The 16,753-nt window shown below is 29.0% G+C and overlaps 4 protein-coding genes across 6 annotated transcripts; 3 read left to right on the top strand and 1 right to left on the bottom strand.

The window, feature by feature from the left end:
• Positions 1-157: 157 nt before the first annotated feature.
• On the top strand, positions 158-1,846 carry LOC126851421 (arginine-hydroxylase NDUFAF5, mitochondrial). The gene is given in 4 exon segments (XM_050595383.1): positions 158-1,137; positions 1,229-1,413; positions 1,489-1,531; positions 1,533-1,846. Coding segments are annotated over 4 exon segments (1,089 nt in total). The 5' UTR covers positions 158-517; the 3' UTR covers positions 1,774-1,846.
• Positions 1,573-6,160, bottom strand: LOC126851433 (ubiquitin-fold modifier-conjugating enzyme 1). 2 transcript variants are annotated; one of them, XM_050595404.1, is made up of 5 exons: positions 5,986-6,160; positions 5,591-5,722; positions 2,139-2,306; positions 1,901-2,029; positions 1,573-1,710 (listed from the first exon to the last, which is right to left on the bottom strand). In XM_050595404.1, the coding sequence occupies exons 1-4, from the start codon at positions 6,106-6,108 to the stop codon at positions 1,946-1,948; spliced, it is 507 nt and encodes a 168-aa protein (XP_050451361.1). In that variant the 5' UTR covers positions 6,109-6,160; the 3' UTR covers positions 1,573-1,710; positions 1,901-1,945. The 2 variants fall into 2 exon arrangements, with proteins under 2 accessions (XP_050451361.1, XP_050451360.1); XM_050595403.1 differs by lacking the exon at positions 1,573-1,710 and having other exon boundaries at positions 1,769-2,029; positions 5,986-6,159.
• Positions 6,161-6,362: 202 nt separating this feature from the next.
• On the top strand, positions 6,363-8,473 carry LOC126851432 (SAP domain-containing ribonucleoprotein). Its single transcript, XM_050595401.1, has 7 exons — positions 6,363-6,519; positions 7,070-7,166; positions 7,251-7,312; positions 7,517-7,756; positions 7,874-8,002; positions 8,089-8,160; positions 8,263-8,473. Exons 1-7 carry the CDS (start codon positions 6,469-6,471, stop codon positions 8,362-8,364), a joined length of 753 nt encoding a protein of 250 aa, XP_050451358.1. The 5' UTR covers positions 6,363-6,468; the 3' UTR covers positions 8,365-8,473.
• A 554-nt stretch (positions 8,474-9,027) lies between these two features.
• LOC126851411 (uncharacterized) lies at positions 9,028-11,877 on the top strand. 2 transcript variants are annotated; one of them, XM_050595356.1, is made up of 10 exons: positions 9,028-9,284; positions 9,479-9,541; positions 9,617-9,758; positions 9,870-10,103; positions 10,194-10,340; positions 10,533-10,641; positions 10,708-10,866; positions 10,983-11,176; positions 11,533-11,605; positions 11,681-11,877. In XM_050595356.1, exons 1-10 carry the CDS (start codon positions 9,184-9,186, stop codon positions 11,809-11,811), a joined length of 1,353 nt encoding a protein of 450 aa, XP_050451313.1. In that variant the 5' UTR covers positions 9,028-9,183; the 3' UTR covers positions 11,812-11,877. The 2 variants fall into 2 exon arrangements, with proteins under 2 accessions (XP_050451313.1, XP_050451314.1); XM_050595357.1 differs by having other exon boundaries at positions 9,229-9,284; positions 9,603-9,758.
• The last annotated feature ends 4,876 nt before the right edge of the window (positions 11,878-16,753 follow it).

Raw genomic sequence — 16,753 nt, forward strand, 5'->3', positions numbered from 1 at the left:
TTATTATTATTATTATTATTATTATTATTATTATTATTATTATAGATAGTATTAATCATATATATTAATAGAAAAGTATTTATATAGAAAATAAAATATAATAATTATTCATGTCAACATTATTTATTGTGTGAGCATAAATTTATTTACAGAAAATTTTATTCGCGTTTGATCTTCAGTAATTATCTCGTCACGATGACGAGATTAAAATTATTAATCTCCTTTCAGATTAGGTTATTCTTAACCTTACTCAATGGAGAATGAGCAGAGCATTGAAGTAAATACTCGACATCAACCGAGTCAGTAAATTCGTCGTTGTCAATAAAAAACATCGAAAGAATTCCGATAGTTTAATTATGATGATATGAAATACATTGACAGTTTCGATCTCTAAAAGTTTTCATGTGGAAACGAATAGAAAATTAGAAGAAAAGGGGAAATTAGAAACAAGTGGTATTCTCTCTCAAGACAGATTTCGAGACAAAATAAAAACGTTAGCAACTGTGCATCTACAAAAATGGTATCGAAAATTCTGTTTCGTGGAACAAGTCGGACGTTATGTTATCGCATGATATGCGGTAAATTAAATTTATTAAATCCTAGATATAATCCTGGTCCTAACGTTGCGTGTAATGTAGTGTCAATGTCCTCGTTGCCACCTGACAGTCCGATGAACGTGTTCGATAAGAAGACCAAGCTGCTGCAGCGCGAACGCGCTGCAAAGAACGCTGATGTCCATCTGTATGATTACCTCAAGGACGAAGTGGGTGACAGGCTGTCCGACCGGATATTCGATATCAAACGAAAGTTTGGCAGGGTCCTCAATCTGGGATGCGGTCGCGGTCATGTATCCAAGCGAATCCTCGGCGAGTCTGTGGAGGAATTGGTGCTGGCCGAGATGAGTCCAAGTTTCTTGCAGCAAGCCGATACCGTGAAGGGAATGAGAGTCAAGAGGGAAGTCATTGATGAGGAGAATGTGTCCTTCGAACCTAACAGTTTCGACATGGTGATAAGTTGTTTGAGTCTTCATTGGATTAATGACCTTCCTGGATGCTTCCGACGTATCAATAATAGTCTGAAAAACGACGGAGTCTTTCTAGCGGCTATATTTGGCGGCGATACTCTTTACGAGTTGAGGTAAAGGTAAAATTGCCAGGATATCAAGAATTTTAAAATATCTTGTATCTACTTGCTTTTATTACTTTTGTCATTCACTCTTATAATACAGAAGTTCCTTGCAATTAGCCGAACTGGAGAGACATGGTGGGATTTCGCCGCATATTTCACCCTTTGTGGAAATCAAGGACATTGGATCTTTATTAACAAGAGCGAATTTTACTATGTTGACTATTGATACTGATGAGATAGTCATCGGTTATCCGAGTATGTTCGAGCTTATGTGGGACTTGAAAGGTGAAGAATTATTTAATAGATGTATAAGAAAATTTTACATTTTTTTTTATACAAGAATTTTTTATTAATTCTTAGGAATGGCAGAAAATAATGCAGCCAGGAATCGTAACTTGCACCTACCGAGATACGCTGATTGCAGCAGCATCCATATATAAAGAACTGTATGGAAAAGTCAAAGAAGATGGTACTGTATTCGTTCCTGCCACGTTTCAGATAATATATATGTTGGGATGGAAACCAGATGCATCTCAACCAAAGCCTCTCGAGAGAGGAACAGGGGAAATATCACTTAAGGACCTGTATAAACTCGACGAAATCATTAAAACCAGTAAGAAAATAAAACTAGATGATGATAAATAGTATATTAAATAGTTTTTATTGATTGCACATTGAACTATGTAAATATTCTAATATATCATGTGTAAAAAATTAATGTATTATATAAATTTTCTTTCAAATAATAGGCATAAAAAAATAATTTATTTACCAATAATCGCGTTTTAGTTATTTTGCCACTTTTTATCTATAATGTTCATGATTTCTTTTCACTTTCTTTATGAACTACAACACCTCTTTCTATAAGCTCTGGAATCTCAACTGCCAACCATGGTCCTAACTGAAAAATAATTTGCTTAAAATTTTTACATCTCATATAAAACTATTATTTCAATACAAAAGTTTTTATGTATACATTGTGTTAGATATATATAATTGATTGAGCTTACTCCAAGAGCCATTGCATGAGCGATGCCAAACTTGGGTACATTGCGAGCCCACAATGGCTTGAAATGATCAGTGAGACAAATTTTACCTCCCCTGTACATCTTTGCTGTTTTACCATCTAATTCTGGTAAAGCAATTTCAGGTGCCGTTGTGGGATACGTAACAGGAATCTAGGGGGGGAAAAAAATATATTACTGAATAAATTCAATGTCTATTAAAATACTTTGACATTTTTTATAATTTTAATTTTTATAAGTGTGAATATAAATTAAAATATTATGTTTAATTTTAAAAATGTCGCCAGTAAATAAATTAATAAACAAGTGTTTATACGACCAAACTGGCAATTTATTGTTTGATTATTATATCACGACGTTTCGACCATATGGTTTTGGTCCTTATCAAGTGAAACTAAAATTACAATACAATAAATAATGATAGTCATGTTACAAAGAAAAAATAGGATTAAGCAACTTACGTTATAATTAAAAAGTAGAAAGAGAAAAATCGAAATGTCAAACTGACATTGTGTCAACCACTATGTTTGGAATACTGAGATCAACTAAACGACCTTTATTAATTTATCGTATATGTTGTTTAAATTCTCTGTATCTTTTTGGGAATTAATAGTGTTGTCAAATTTTTTAATAAAAAACATTTCAGCTATTTCTCTCTTTCTTACATGTTTTTCGTTATGTAGAATATCAGGCGCTGACCAATCGAAGTCATGATCAAATTTTAATTTGTGTTTGCTAATTACGGATAAATTACTTTCGTGCATTTTTATATTATTACAATGTTCCTTGACTCGGGTGCTTAAGTGTCTTTTTGTCTGGCCAATATACGAAGCGTTACAATTCTTACAATTTATTTTGTAAACAACCTCCGTTCTATAGCTAATAGGCAAACTATCCTTGCCGCGTTTAATCAATGAATTTAATTTTTTAGGTATATTGTAAACCACTGTCAGTCCCATATTTTTAAGCAACCGACCAACATCGTCACTCAAGCCTTCGACAAACGGTAGTGCGATGTAGGAGGGTTTGTCTGTATCAATTTCCCCATCACCTAGAATACTACTGCTCCGGTGTTTCAAAAAATTCAGTCTCTTACAAATATAACGATTTACAATGTGTGTCGGAAAACAATTATTAAGTAAGATCTGCTTCACGACATCAATGTTTTTTCCATGAAACTGGTCGTCAGATAGTAAAATAGCATGGTCAACAAGATTAAAAATGGTGTTCAACTTATATTTAAAAGGATGGCTCGAATAAAAATTTATGTATCTATCGGAACACGTAGCTTTTCTATACCAGTTTGTTAAAATTTTTCCGTTGGAACGGATAACACTGGTGTTTAAAAATTGATACATGAATCCGACTCTATTTCATGTGTGAATTTTAAACGTGGATGATAACTATTGAAAATCAAATTAATCTCGTCAACATTTGCACGTGGAACAATAGCAAAAATATCATCTACGTATCTATAATATACAGGAACCGCAAACCCAAGTAGACTCAAACAATGTGTCTCCAAATCATCCATCACAATATCTGCTAAAATAGGTGATAACGGAGAACCCATAGGGCTGCCAAAGATCTGTTCATAAAACTTTCCATTAAAAGAAAAACTAGTCGAATCTAGAATAACTTCCACTGCATATAAAAATTGAGGCAAATTAAATTTTGTGTTTGGAGCGATGTCATTCCAACGTTTTTCGATAGCGCGCAAAACTAACTCTTTAGGAATGTTTGTAAATAATGCAGTAACGTCTAGTGATATCATTATTTCGTCATCATTAATAAGTTTCTCTTTCATGTCAGCAGCAAAAGACCAACCGTCTTTTATGTGAGATTTCGGTTGCAATTTTGAATTATGTAAAATATCGTGTATGTACTTCGATATATTATACAACGGACTGCCTAGTGACGATACTATGATACGTAGTGGAAAACCAGTTTTATGGATCTTTGGCAATCCGTAACATCGTGGCAAATTTCCGTTCGTGATGTTTAAATGTTTGTATGTGGTCTCATCTATTAAGCCATTGTCCCGCCAAGATTTGATAAGTAAATTAATTCTGCAAGTTAACTGTCTACTTGGATCTTTGTTCAATTTTTGTATGTAGATCGGTCATTCAACATATATTCCATTTTTTCCAAGTAATCTTTTTTATCCATGACTACTGTAACGTGACCTTTATCCGCTCTAGTGACAAAAATATCGTCGTTATTACGCAAAAATTCCTTACAAAGAGAGAATCCTTTGAGAATATATCTGTCTATATGGTTAATATGTTTATTTTTACATAAAAATCTCTCGAGGGAATTTGCAATTGAGATTCTAGTTGTTTCGATTAATTCATTCGAAATAAGGCGGTGGTTCGCTTCTAAATTTTTTACAGTCCAAGTACAATGTCAATACGATCTTTTTTATGGGACTGTTGTAATGGTAAGCCGAAATTATCACCCAGACTTAAAAGCTCAAGCACCCTTTCCGGAATATTTTTATTGCTAATATTTACCAGCCATCGTGATTTGTCTATGTTGTCAAACGGATTAAAAACTATGTTGTGTTTAGAGGTTAATTTATTAAACTTTTTGATTAAATTAATCTTAATTCTATGGTTAAATGCTAAAATCTTATGTTTGTTCAAGTCAAAAAATCTAAGAACCAAATCACGTGGTAAGCCGTCCAAAAGTCTTTTTTCCGTCTTTTTTATGATAGTCCGCAAGTAATTAAGATTAAAATTGAGATCTTTAATTTCTAAATTTAGTAATTTGTATCGGTAATTCTTTGTGATATTATCGCTTCTACGGTTAACACTATTACTATGAAAAGAAATGTTTATTTTCAAATTCTGAATATGAGATGGAACCAAGTCAAATCTTCTGCAGCGAAGTAGAAAAATTAATTGTTGATTCGCAGTACAGAATCTCTTCTTATCATTAATCCATGACTTCATCAAAGTTTTGTAATTGTTGCCGAATCTCGTTGAAATCATTTGAAAGAAATGTTCGTAATGTGTAATCTCCATATTTAGGTCCAGGAGTGTAAAATATTATGTTTAATTTTAAAAATGTCGCCAGTAACGATAAATTAATAAAGGTCGTTTAGTTGATCTCAGTATTCCAAACATAGTGGTTGACACAATGTCAGTTTGACATTTCGATTTTTCTCTTTCTACTTTTTAATTATAACGTAAGTTGCTTAATCCTATTTTTTTCTTTGTAACATGACTATCATTATTTATTGTATTGTAATTTTAGTTTCACTTGATAAGGACCAAAACCATATGGTCGAAACGTCGTGATATAATAATCAAACAATAAATTGCCAGTTTGGTCGTATAAACACTTGTTTTATAAATTAAAATGTTATTTATAAACACTTTTTTTTATTTAAATAAAATAAATAAAAACAACTATATACGTAAAAGATAACTCACATCAAATTCTATTTCGAATTCATACTTTAAGAAATTCTGAATATACCAGCATTTGCCAAACCACTTGGTACCTTCCTTGTTTGATTCCAGTCGAAACCAATCATTGTCTGCTTCTTTATTATTTTTGACATACTGTAAAAAAACAATTAGATTATACACAGTCAAATTTATATGTCAATAACGATATTTGTGCAATTTAATTTATTACATAAAATATTTTCAAAATAAAAATATTATTTTAATAATTTTATTAATGATAAATTAATTTTTAATACGAATTTTTAATATTTAACTATTTATTCATGTATGAAGTAACGAAAACAAAACTGTCCATATGGAAATAACATTTACAATTTTGGGAAAAAAGAAAGATAGAATCGTGCTAGCTCTTTTACCTTAATTAGAGCTTGATATTCTTCCTTCAATCTTTGCACCCATAAATCTTTATCTCTAGGACTGGCTTTTGTTTGCAGTAACGGAATGTTACTTAAAGTTTTCTTCGTTGATTCATCCACCATCTCGACAAATTATGCTTTTACATATGATGATACTGATCTGATACATACATATCACCTGTATTCTGGCCGTGTTCTAAAATTCACTGCCAATATTGGACATCTGTAATATACATCACGTCAACAATAGATTTCCAGTACTGACAGTGAATTTTGGAACACAGCCATAGCCTCTATCAATTGTGTCAATGCAGCCAACATAACGGCAATATAGTGCAACTCCAGATTTTGTATTGAGTGCGCATGCGTGAAATATATGAGAACACATCACTGTAAAATTAAGAGAGAGTAATGTGAAATGTTATATGTTTTATCGGTTGTCAATAGCGGTTGTGATTTTAAGATAAATAGGACAAATACGCTATGGCAGACTCGTCTTACGAAAAAGGATTGACTGAATTGTCAAAAATGAAGGCAAGTACCGTAAATCGATCTGTATATGCAGTGATTTTCGTAACTTCGGTGATAGCCTAACCATAAATTTTCCTACAATAGAAAATCACATCTTCAACTTAGCGTCCCCTGATTCGAATTACTTCAGCTTCCCTTATCTATCTACCTATTTCTGCTATCAATTGCAAACATCTATTTCATCAATCAGCTGATACAGTAATTTCCAATATTTCTTTTCCTTATATTTGTTTATTACATCTAAAAGCTTTGGAATCTTAAACTATGATCTGTTAACTGGAAAGTAACTTTTGCTTAGAATTCTTTACAAGAGCAATGAGATTTTACTTAATTAATTCATTAATGCTGGACTACATTAAATTCATCAATAAAATTACCAAAAATATTGTTGGATTATTATTTTTTATTTTGGAAATATAAAGCATGTATCAGTCAGAATAACAGATTCTGTTAGTATAATATTTAATATCTAATTGACAATATTTAATATCTAATTGTGCAATATAAATATTGATTTATGTTTATATAAATATAAATTTATATTCCTAATTAGGTGACTGATTTGAGAGCAGAATTAAAACAAAGAGGACTTCCCACTGTGGGCAATAAAAACGAATTAGTAGAAAGGCTTCAATTGGCAATCCAAGGAGGTCTGTTTTCACTTTTGTTTATTTCTTTTGATATAATTTTGAAGGATATATCTTTTTATGAAAAAAATTATTTAAATTTTATAGATTCTGCCTTATCCTTGGATGAAACCACAGAAGAAATTTTAGATGAAGATGAAGTACTTGGTGTAAGTTCTATAATATATATATATATATATATATATATATATATATATATATATATATATTTGAATATATAATTTAAAAGAATTAAATATTAAATATATATCAAAAATTCTTTATTATTGCTATATATGTGTATATATATATATATATATATATATATATATATATATATATATATATGCAAAAAATTTAAATTATACTTACAGGATGAAGAAATAGAAGAATTATCCAGTAAACCAGATTCACAGGTGCTCCCTGAAAAACGGAAATTGTCCGTGGAGAACAATAATACTAATGCGAAAAAAATAGTGCTGAATCGCAAACCTGTACTTGAAGAAATTAAAAATGATCAAGTGGAAAAAAATGAAAATAAAAATGTAAAAGAATCTGATACTGCATCACCAGAGAAAAAAATTATTAAACTATCAGAACTCAGCACAAAAGAGGTAATTGATAATTATATCAGCTAGAACATATATCAAATAATAAAATCCTAAATATAATAAAATTGTTTGTTCTACTTCATTTTTTGTAAGATATATAGTTACGAAATTTTTTAACAGAGATTAGAGATGAGAGCTAAGAAATTTGGAATGCCGTTATCTGAGGCTGCAAAAAAAGAAGCTAGGTTAGCTCGATTTAATATTAATAATCAAAATAATAAATCAGCCGCATCTATAAAGACGCCTGTGGTAAGAAATTTATTTTTATAATCTATGTTATTAGGATGAAATGTTTATTTGTATATAAAATTATATCAATTTTTAATTAATGGTAGAATACTACTTATGATACATTGAAGAAACGTGGGGAAAGATTTGGAACTTCCGTATCTAGTTTAATGGAAAAAGTAAGCAAATAATCTTTGTAAATGTATGCACGTCTTCATTTTGAAATTTTACATATACTTCTTTGTTATCACTGGCTTCATTATTGAATTACATTTTTTCAGGCCGAATTAGCTGAACGATTGGAAAAAAGGAAAGCTAGATTCGGTGAAGTACAGCCCGTCGAAAATAAAGTATCTTACAATAAAATTAAAATTGTTAAATGATATTCGGTGTTATATACTAAGACGACGATTTAAACGAACGAAAAGACGAACTAGAATATAAGTTTTAAATTAAATTTATCTTATTTTCAATAAAGCTATTATATATATATATATATATATATATATATATATATATATATATATATATAAAACAATGAAAATGATTGAAAAATAATTATGGTTATGAGTACCATTGTCATTGCAGTATTGCATTATTAATATTTAATTCGTTTGCTTTATATGGTTTTTTATATCATATTTAAATTTCTTATAACAATAAATATAATCCTTAGAAATGTAGATGGATGTTAATGTTTAATACTAATAAAACTTGCATATGCGCAATGTCATTAGCAATGATTTAGTATATAAACAACTATTTTGATATTAATATGAAAAATATCTTTCTTTAATCACGTTAAATACACTTTAATACATTTCTTTAAATACGGAATAAATAAATCTTATTTTAATATATCAATTAATACATAACTGATATGTATGTACATATATATTTGTCGATAACAAATAAAAAAGAAAGAACTTTTCTCATCTCTTTTTGCTCGCATTTTTGAATATTTACTTTTTACATTTCACTTTCTAGTCCTAGTCGGTAATTCGAACGAGAGAAAGAACTAGATTTCGGCAGGGTATTTTATTTTAATAATTTGGTTATAGTGGATCAGAGTAAAAACATTTTCTCATGGCGCGTATGCTTTTCACCGCTGTGTTTTTTAGAATGTTTGATAGTCTCTTCTTACCATAAAAAGACATTTTTATGAAAAACACGTGAAACGTGAAAGCATTTGATGCATCGACATGCAGCCCTTCAAGACATTAATATATATTGTATTATATTTGTGTGCACTTTACTGTTACGTTTATTGCGACGAGACGAATACATTCAATGATGTCACGCCGTAAATATTTTTTGACATTACATAGAGCAAATTTTTCCGTTAAAAATATATTCATAAATGTGTAATTTTTTCAAAACTGTATGCATAATACTTCTGTGTTTACCCTGCAATAATTAATATTAATTTATTATATACATATATATTATTGTTTTATTATATTTATGATTAATTTTAGAAATGTATTTTTATTTTAGGTCTACAGACGAGCTTCAAAATATACATTCTTTTTTTTATTTGTCTGAAGATGATTTCTCTAGGTATATATTTTATCTTATATAAACAAACAAAATATGCATTATGGCATATAATTTTAAGCAGATTATTTCTTTTAGTCCAGCAGTGCAAACAAAAAAGAATGGTCAATCTGCAATGGTACAATCATATAGTTGTAAAGAATTGGATGAACAAAATATTCAGGGGGCAATCTTTTATAAACGTTTGATTGCCGTATTATTATCAAATTTTGCTATACAGGTTAATTTGTGATATAAAATATTACCTGAAAACTGTTGTAATTATTTATTTTAGATTATAATAATACATTTGTACAAATAGAATATATTATTAAATATTGACACATTACAGAGGGTTAATGATAAATTAATTGGAACACTCAATATGGAAGCATCCTTTTCACAATTTGAATATCTCCAGAATTTTGTAGATGGCCAAGGATCTATAAGAGAAGTAGATAGAATTCTTGACAATGTGATAAAACAATCTGATTATACCACATCTCATTATATGACAGAAATGTCTTATTATTTAAATTTATTATCAGAGCATATGATGAATTGTTTGTTAATCATGAAAGAACATGTAAGGTTTTTAATAATAGTTATGATATCTAAAATTTATATAGATGTATATAAAATATTTATATTTAATTAACTTCCTAAATGGTTGCAGTGGGACATAACTATAATTTCCTTGATAGTCATATCTAGTTTTATGGTCTTAAGAAGACAAAAGTGGTCCCGAAGTTTAATTATCTTTTTATTGATTGATGTTATATTTCTAATTAGTTTTTTCATAACCTGGTGGCGACTTATACAGGTAATTTATACATCATATATATCTTTCCTTTTTTATTAATATTGAACATATTTAAAATCTATGCATTTAAAACATTCATACATACATTTTTTTTTTTTTAACAAAATTGATCACATTTTTATATTTATGATTATATTTATATTTATGTAATATATAATCAGTTCTAATTTTAAATGTTATTTTGTTTTGCAGGAAGCAGAAATTAAATTAATGGCTGCACAAGCGCAGTTTGCAGAAATGCCAATTGCTTGTCAGCCCCATAAAATGGGCCTCTGGGACAAAATGGTTACATCATTATTCTGTGAGTTATTTACATGAAACAAAATTGTATTTGAGAGTTTAATATATATCGTTTGTTTATTCACAGCTACAAATGATTGTGAAAAATACTATGAATCAATTATGACCAATCCTAGATTGCAAGTGACACCGGCATATGCATTGACATACTTTCTCAGTACAGTCATTTTTCAACCATTATCATATTTTGGACTTGTTATATCTGAATTTATAGATAATGCTACTAGTGAGTAAATTGTTTTAATATCAACAATTATATATATATATATATATATATATATATATATATATATATATATTAATAAAAATTATTTATTATAATATTCACTTATTATTTTACAGATAAACTAAACTTTTTTTACAAAATTCCCATCATAACTGCCCTTTTCTTAACTATCTGCATATGCATAATATTATTTCCACTTTTCTTGCTTGGTGGATCTATTAAATTTGGTATTGGACCATTCTTCAAATTCGGAATAAAGGGTAATAAAAACTCCGATAAAAGACAAGAGCGCATTGATCGAATTTACGAGGTATATCATGTATTTTCCTATTACTTCTGATTTTATTATATTTGAAATATTAATTAAAGAAATGCACAATAACTCTTTCTCTTGAATTATTGACAATTAGATATCTTATAAAACAAATAATGTATTTTGTAAAAAATTTATAATATAGACAAAAATGTATAATTTTTTAATAATAATAAATACCATAAAAAGAAAAATAATATTATAAATACATATTTAGTCACAATTATTCATCATATATATTATAACATCATCATACTTTTGCATGTGTCCAACAAAAATAGTGAATTTTTTACACAAATATATTAAATAATATATTAAAAGATTATATTCATATTAGATCTTTTTTATTAAAGGATACTTCGTTCACGAAACGATTGAAAGATTCAGAAATGATGAAGCAAATTTCATTAAGGCAGCAAGATAAAGGTAATTTAAAAAAAAATATAATATATATAAGCAAGATTTGTAATATATTCTTATAAATAAAATGATTATTATTAGACCCTGCTGGAGGCGATGCTAGCATTGACGTACATCATTTAAGTGAGAAACATATAAAGTGCAAATGTGAAAATAAAAATGCAGATGAAAGTATGGAATGCGAAGAAAGAGAGAAAGATAATGATTGTTAACAATGTCTTTCTCACATTACCATATGCATAGTATTGTTACAGTGATTTAATATATTGATTATTTAACATGTCATTATTTCATTTTTTATTAAGCTAGTAATTATTAATTTTTAGATTATCAGTATATTAATGTGTATTTGAGATTATAAGATTTATATGAGTATATTTCATTTATATATAATATAGAAAAATATTAGATATTATGTATATATATCAACGATTTTAATATTTCGAAAATTTGTTTAAAAATTTCATATTGTTTTATAAATTTTTCATCAAGTATATTTTTTATTAAGTATATTATTCATATATTTATTAATATATCTCGCTTTGTAGAATTTCACTATTTTTTTAACTGAGGCGAATGTAATTACGAATTATTGTTACAAAAGTACTTTGTTTTTTTTATAAATTATTGCCACTTATTATAATAAATATTATATATAGTTAATCTCTAATTGTGTGTAAGATAATGTTTATCAAATAATGCTATTATTATATATGTGCAGCTATTATTTTGTGTAATTTGACCTTAGTATCTCATTAAACGATTGATTGATTAATTAACATGACATTTTATTATAATCGCCAACAAATTCAAATGCTATTCATGCAAAGTATACAGAAACTAATAGATGATAGACACGGCGAAAATGAAATTATTCTGTTATTCGATCAGTAATTCGCGGTTGTGCTTATTATGTCTACTCAGCTTAATAATTGGCGAGTAAGCAAGGATTTGTCAAATTTGCTAGATGTAACGTTTGCACTTCTCATGTAACTTGGCTCGTCATATGTGTACTCGTGGATGAACAGTTTAATCATATAATTGGATAAAGATGCTTTCATTATAGAACGCCAGAGAGAGAGAGAGTTATTATTAAAAATTAGAAAAATACAGGAAACGCGTGTATTTTTTTAGTCGAGAATTAATAAATCAAATATTTTATTAAGCTTTTTCTGCAATAAGCGTTTGAACTTGCGCTTTTATTTTTAATGTAATATATAATTGGAATCCTTCACATTTTACAGACATCACAGAAAGATATAATTAAAGGACACTCCGTTAATATCTGTCGATATAAAGGCGCGTATTTTCCATTAACATTGAATTTATTCTTGTTCCATTTATCTTGTTTTACGCGCAATTTAATTAAATATCATTTGTCATACGTAAACAATAATAATAGTAATAACAATATTAGTATAAATATGATATATCTGTGTGAACATGTTTTAAAAAAAGTGATATGCATGTTTTTGTGAAATGCACGACTTATTTTTAAAGAAAAAAAAACGTGTGCGTCTGTAGTTTATATCTTTCCACTTTGTTGCTATAATTTATTTTTTCCAGAGAGTATCATACGATGAAATCATCTTCATCTAATTAAGACTGAACCGTAAGCGACAATGGATTGAATTGCGTGTTTTATTCCCGTAATATTTCGCGAACTAATTACTGTCAAACATTTCGCAAAGAATACGCTAATTAGTATAGAATATATTATGTATACGAGCGGTTTCTTTAGCGCAATAAGCATGTTATCGAAAAACTTTGAAAAATATGAAAATGGGGAAATGCCATCTTCGCTATTTTTCTATTAATCCTCCCAGTCGTCCGTCAATTTTTCACGCTTATTGATACATTTTTCCCAAAGTTACATTTGGCAATGTAATTTGTGCGTCGGATTCGGGAACGTTAAAAGCTTTTGCGTAGTTGAAACTATATTTATAATTGTTGGATATCAATCAGTTAATGAATCGTGAGTGAGATATTGCGTTTCTATCAAAAATGTGCATTTTTATTGAAAATCCGAATGCGTTGCGGCCTTTTTTATTACGCAAGATTTATTGCAAAATGATACATGTGTCGCGTACTTTATCAATTTTTTAAATATACATATATTTTAAACAAAAACTGAGAGAGAGAAAATATGTAATAAAAAGTAATTTTTTTTTTTACGAAGTAATTTTTTTTTTTTTTACGAAGGAGTAATTTTTTTTTGATTATGATATAAATTATGTGTGTGAAATCAATTAGTTTGTAGATCAATCAACAAATTAAAATAAAATTAGTAAAATTATAACTTTCATTATTTAAACTAGATACAAGTTAAAGAAATAGAGATATTTAATAGTTTTTAATAGCTTAGATACTTAATTGCTTAAGCATTAGCTATTATCTTATTTTTTTACGACAACATACAGGGTGTGTCAAAAATCTGGATACACTCAAATATCTCGTAAACGTTACATTTAAGAGAAAAATAATTTATACAAAAGTTGTAAGGCTTAAAAAGACGCATTTAATGACAGTATTAATTTGATCATAGGCATTGCCAAAATCAGGTCAAGGTCAACTTAAAATTTTTAAATGGGACCCCCCATTTTTTATTGCATATTCTTGTAGCTTATCTCAAGAGCTTTTTAAAACACAGTAATAAAGTATTTTTTTATTACGAATTTTTTGAGTTATTTTGTATCTTAATCTGACATATCGATAATTGTATCGTAATACTTTTATGTACAGAATAATAAGATGAATCAAATGGTGTAAAAAAATAAATAATTGTTATAAAAAAATATATTGCAAATAATTGCATACTTTTTTTTAAAAACAATTATTTTCTGTACACCATTTGATTCATCATATTATTCTGTACATAAAAGTATTACGATACAATTATCGAAAACTAAATAATTTTCGAGATATTTTATATTTTATATTAAAATATGTCAGATTAAGATACAAAATAACTCAAAAAATTCTTAATGAAAAAATACTTTATTATAGTGTTTTGAAAAGCTCTCAAGATAAGTTACAAAAATATGCAATAAAAAATGAGGGTTTCCATTTAAAAAATTTAAGTTGACCTTGACCTGACTTTGGCAATGCCACTTATGATCAAATTAATACTGTCATTCAATGTGTCTTTTTAAGCCTTACAACTTTTGTCTGAAATATTTTTCTCTAAAATGTAACGTTTACGAGATATTTGAGTGTATCCAGACTTTTGACACACCCTGTATATAAGATATACTGTCATACTTTACAAATTCTAATTTTAGTTTCTAATTTCTAAATAATTTCATAATATGTATACTGCGATCGCGCATGTAATCGGTGGCGATGCAGGTTTCAGCTTTGTTCTTGATGCAGGTTTATACACTGCTTGTTCTGTCAAATATTTGTTCTTGCATCGCTGCTGGTGCAACAGCGGTATTTGCCTGCAGAAAGGACGCACCTTTTGATTCTCCGGCGAGTTCCATTACATGCCCGAAGTAATATCAAAGAGAGAGAGAGAGAGGTGGCCTGGCTGGTGTTGTGCGGTGCATCTAGTTTCGCCGTTTGCGAAACGAAGCACCCGCCGGCGGCACGAAAGTGCAGCGTATGTTAGTCAGTTTAGGGAGTTTGCGTGCTGTTCGCGCGCAACTACCGGGCTAGCTTAAGTTTCTCGTAATTCCGCGCAATTCCCGTGCAAAAATTGCCGGCGACGTGAGCTGCCGCTCTTTGTAATATATAAACGGATTTTCCTTGCTAACGATAAAGTATTTTTTTTTTCTTCTTTCTTTTTTCATTTTTTTTGTGGCAATCTAACGAATTTTTTAAACTTTTTATTATCGAGCGTGATATCATGCCATATTTCATAAGAAAAGAAATTTACTTTTTTTTTTCTCTTTTTTTTTATAGATATATAATGTTGTTGTAAAATTTAATCAATTAATTCTTCCCAAAGAAAGGAATGTATTCCCGATATTTTTTCTAAATTCTTGTCAATTTGTTTTAGTTCATCCATCGTAAAGGAAGCTGAAATATCTCGCTCAGAATAAAGGGATCGTGCGGTCAAAATATTTCGGCGCACGCCATCGCTCGCGATCATCGCAGACATGTTCGAAAGGGTTCACGAGGCCGTAAAAGCTGCCACGAAGAGAAAAGAAGAGAAAGGTACGCGGAGGGTGAAAGCGCATGTAAGCAAGCACGGGTGCATTACATGCTCGAAGTGATAGCTAAGGGCGGTGAGATGCTCGGTTCCTTAGTTTTCTCCGCGCACGCAAACACTACTACCGTACCTTCGCCATTATATACGTGGCTCACTCTCCGAAAGAAAGTTTTCTCCGCTCCTTTTCTGTTAACCACGATGCGGTGTCGTGGCTTATCCGCTGAAATGCACCTTCGTCGAGAGGGCAAGCATGTAATTCAGCACGGTTCCTTTATTATTGCAATATATAGTTTTCTTTTTTTTTTTAAGATGCGGAAAATTGCTTACAAATTTGGCATCATAAGACGTCCCTGACTTTTGATGCTGATTTAAGGATGTTTTGGATGTACAATAGTAGCAAAAAATTGTCAAAATTAAAAAGAAAGCATGTTTCTTACGTTTATACTGTTTGTAAAATTAAAAAAATAAATTCGGGTTATGAAAAAGATTAAAGTATCACAAAATAATATAAATTTTGACGTATTCGTAAAAGAATATAGTTGTAATTAATATTTTTCCTAATTTATGGCAAAAACTTTTGATCGTGAATATCCTCTGAAATTAATTGCAAAAAACAATGAAAAACGAGTAATTTGCAGAAAGAGAAAAAGAGACAGACAATATTTTTCTACAATTTTTAGTAAATAACTTTTAAACGAATTAGTGAATCTAAATCAAGTTTTGCACAAATATTTATTAAAATTTCCTTAATATATGAGAAAATTTATATTTCATTGGTAATATTTTTTCTTTGTCAAATTTGTCAATAAGTGCTACAATAAGCGATTTTCCATAAGAATCAATAGTAACTTTAAATTTAAATAACTTCCAAACCGTTAAGAGAATTGTGCTTAGTTTTTGCACAAATATTCAGAAGAAATAGTAAAACAATCTATGAAATTTTAATGCTTTTGTTAATATTTCGATATATGTCACATACATCCTTAACACATCCTTGACAA

Source organism: Cataglyphis hispanica, chromosome 8 (assembly GCF_021464435.1).
Source record: "Cataglyphis hispanica isolate Lineage 1 chromosome 8, ULB_Chis1_1.0, whole genome shotgun sequence".
NCBI lineage: Eukaryota > Metazoa > Arthropoda > Insecta > Hymenoptera > Formicidae > Cataglyphis > Cataglyphis hispanica.

What these genes read in the sequence shown, in the direction of transcription:
- LOC126851433 (XM_050595404.1), bottom strand. Translation starts at nt 6,108, where the DNA reads ATGGTGGATGAATCAACGAAGAAAACTTTAAGTAACATTCCGTTACTG. An exon ending in AATATCAAGCTCTAATTAAG is followed by an intron (nt 5,723 to 5,985) that starts GTAAAAGAGCTA and finishes GTTTTTTTACAG; the next exon opens with TATGTCAAAAATAATAAAGA. An exon ending in CTCATGCAATGGCTCTTGGA is followed by an intron (nt 2,030 to 2,138) that starts GTAAGCTCAATC and finishes ATTATTTTTCAG; the next exon opens with TTAGGACCATGGTTGGCAGT.
- LOC126851432 (XM_050595401.1), top strand. Translation starts at nt 6,469, where the DNA reads ATGGCAGACTCGTCTTACGAAAAAGGATTGACTGAATTGTCAAAAATG. An exon ending in CTGAATTGTCAAAAATGAAG is followed by an intron (nt 6,520 to 7,069) that starts GCAAGTACCGTA and finishes ATTCCTAATTAG; the next exon opens with GTGACTGATTTGAGAGCAGA. An exon ending in ATGAAGATGAAGTACTTGGT is followed by an intron (nt 7,313 to 7,516) that starts GTAAGTTCTATA and finishes TTATACTTACAG; the next exon opens with GATGAAGAAATAGAAGAATT.
- LOC126851411 (XM_050595356.1), top strand. Translation starts at nt 9,184, where the DNA reads ATGCAGCCCTTCAAGACATTAATATATATTGTATTATATTTGTGTGCA. An exon ending in CCTGGTGGCGACTTATACAG is followed by an intron (nt 10,341 to 10,532) that starts GTAATTTATACA and finishes TTTGTTTTGCAG; the next exon opens with GAAGCAGAAATTAAATTAAT. An exon ending in GCATTGATCGAATTTACGAG is followed by an intron (nt 11,177 to 11,532) that starts GTATATCATGTA and finishes TTTTTATTAAAG; the next exon opens with GATACTTCGTTCACGAAACG.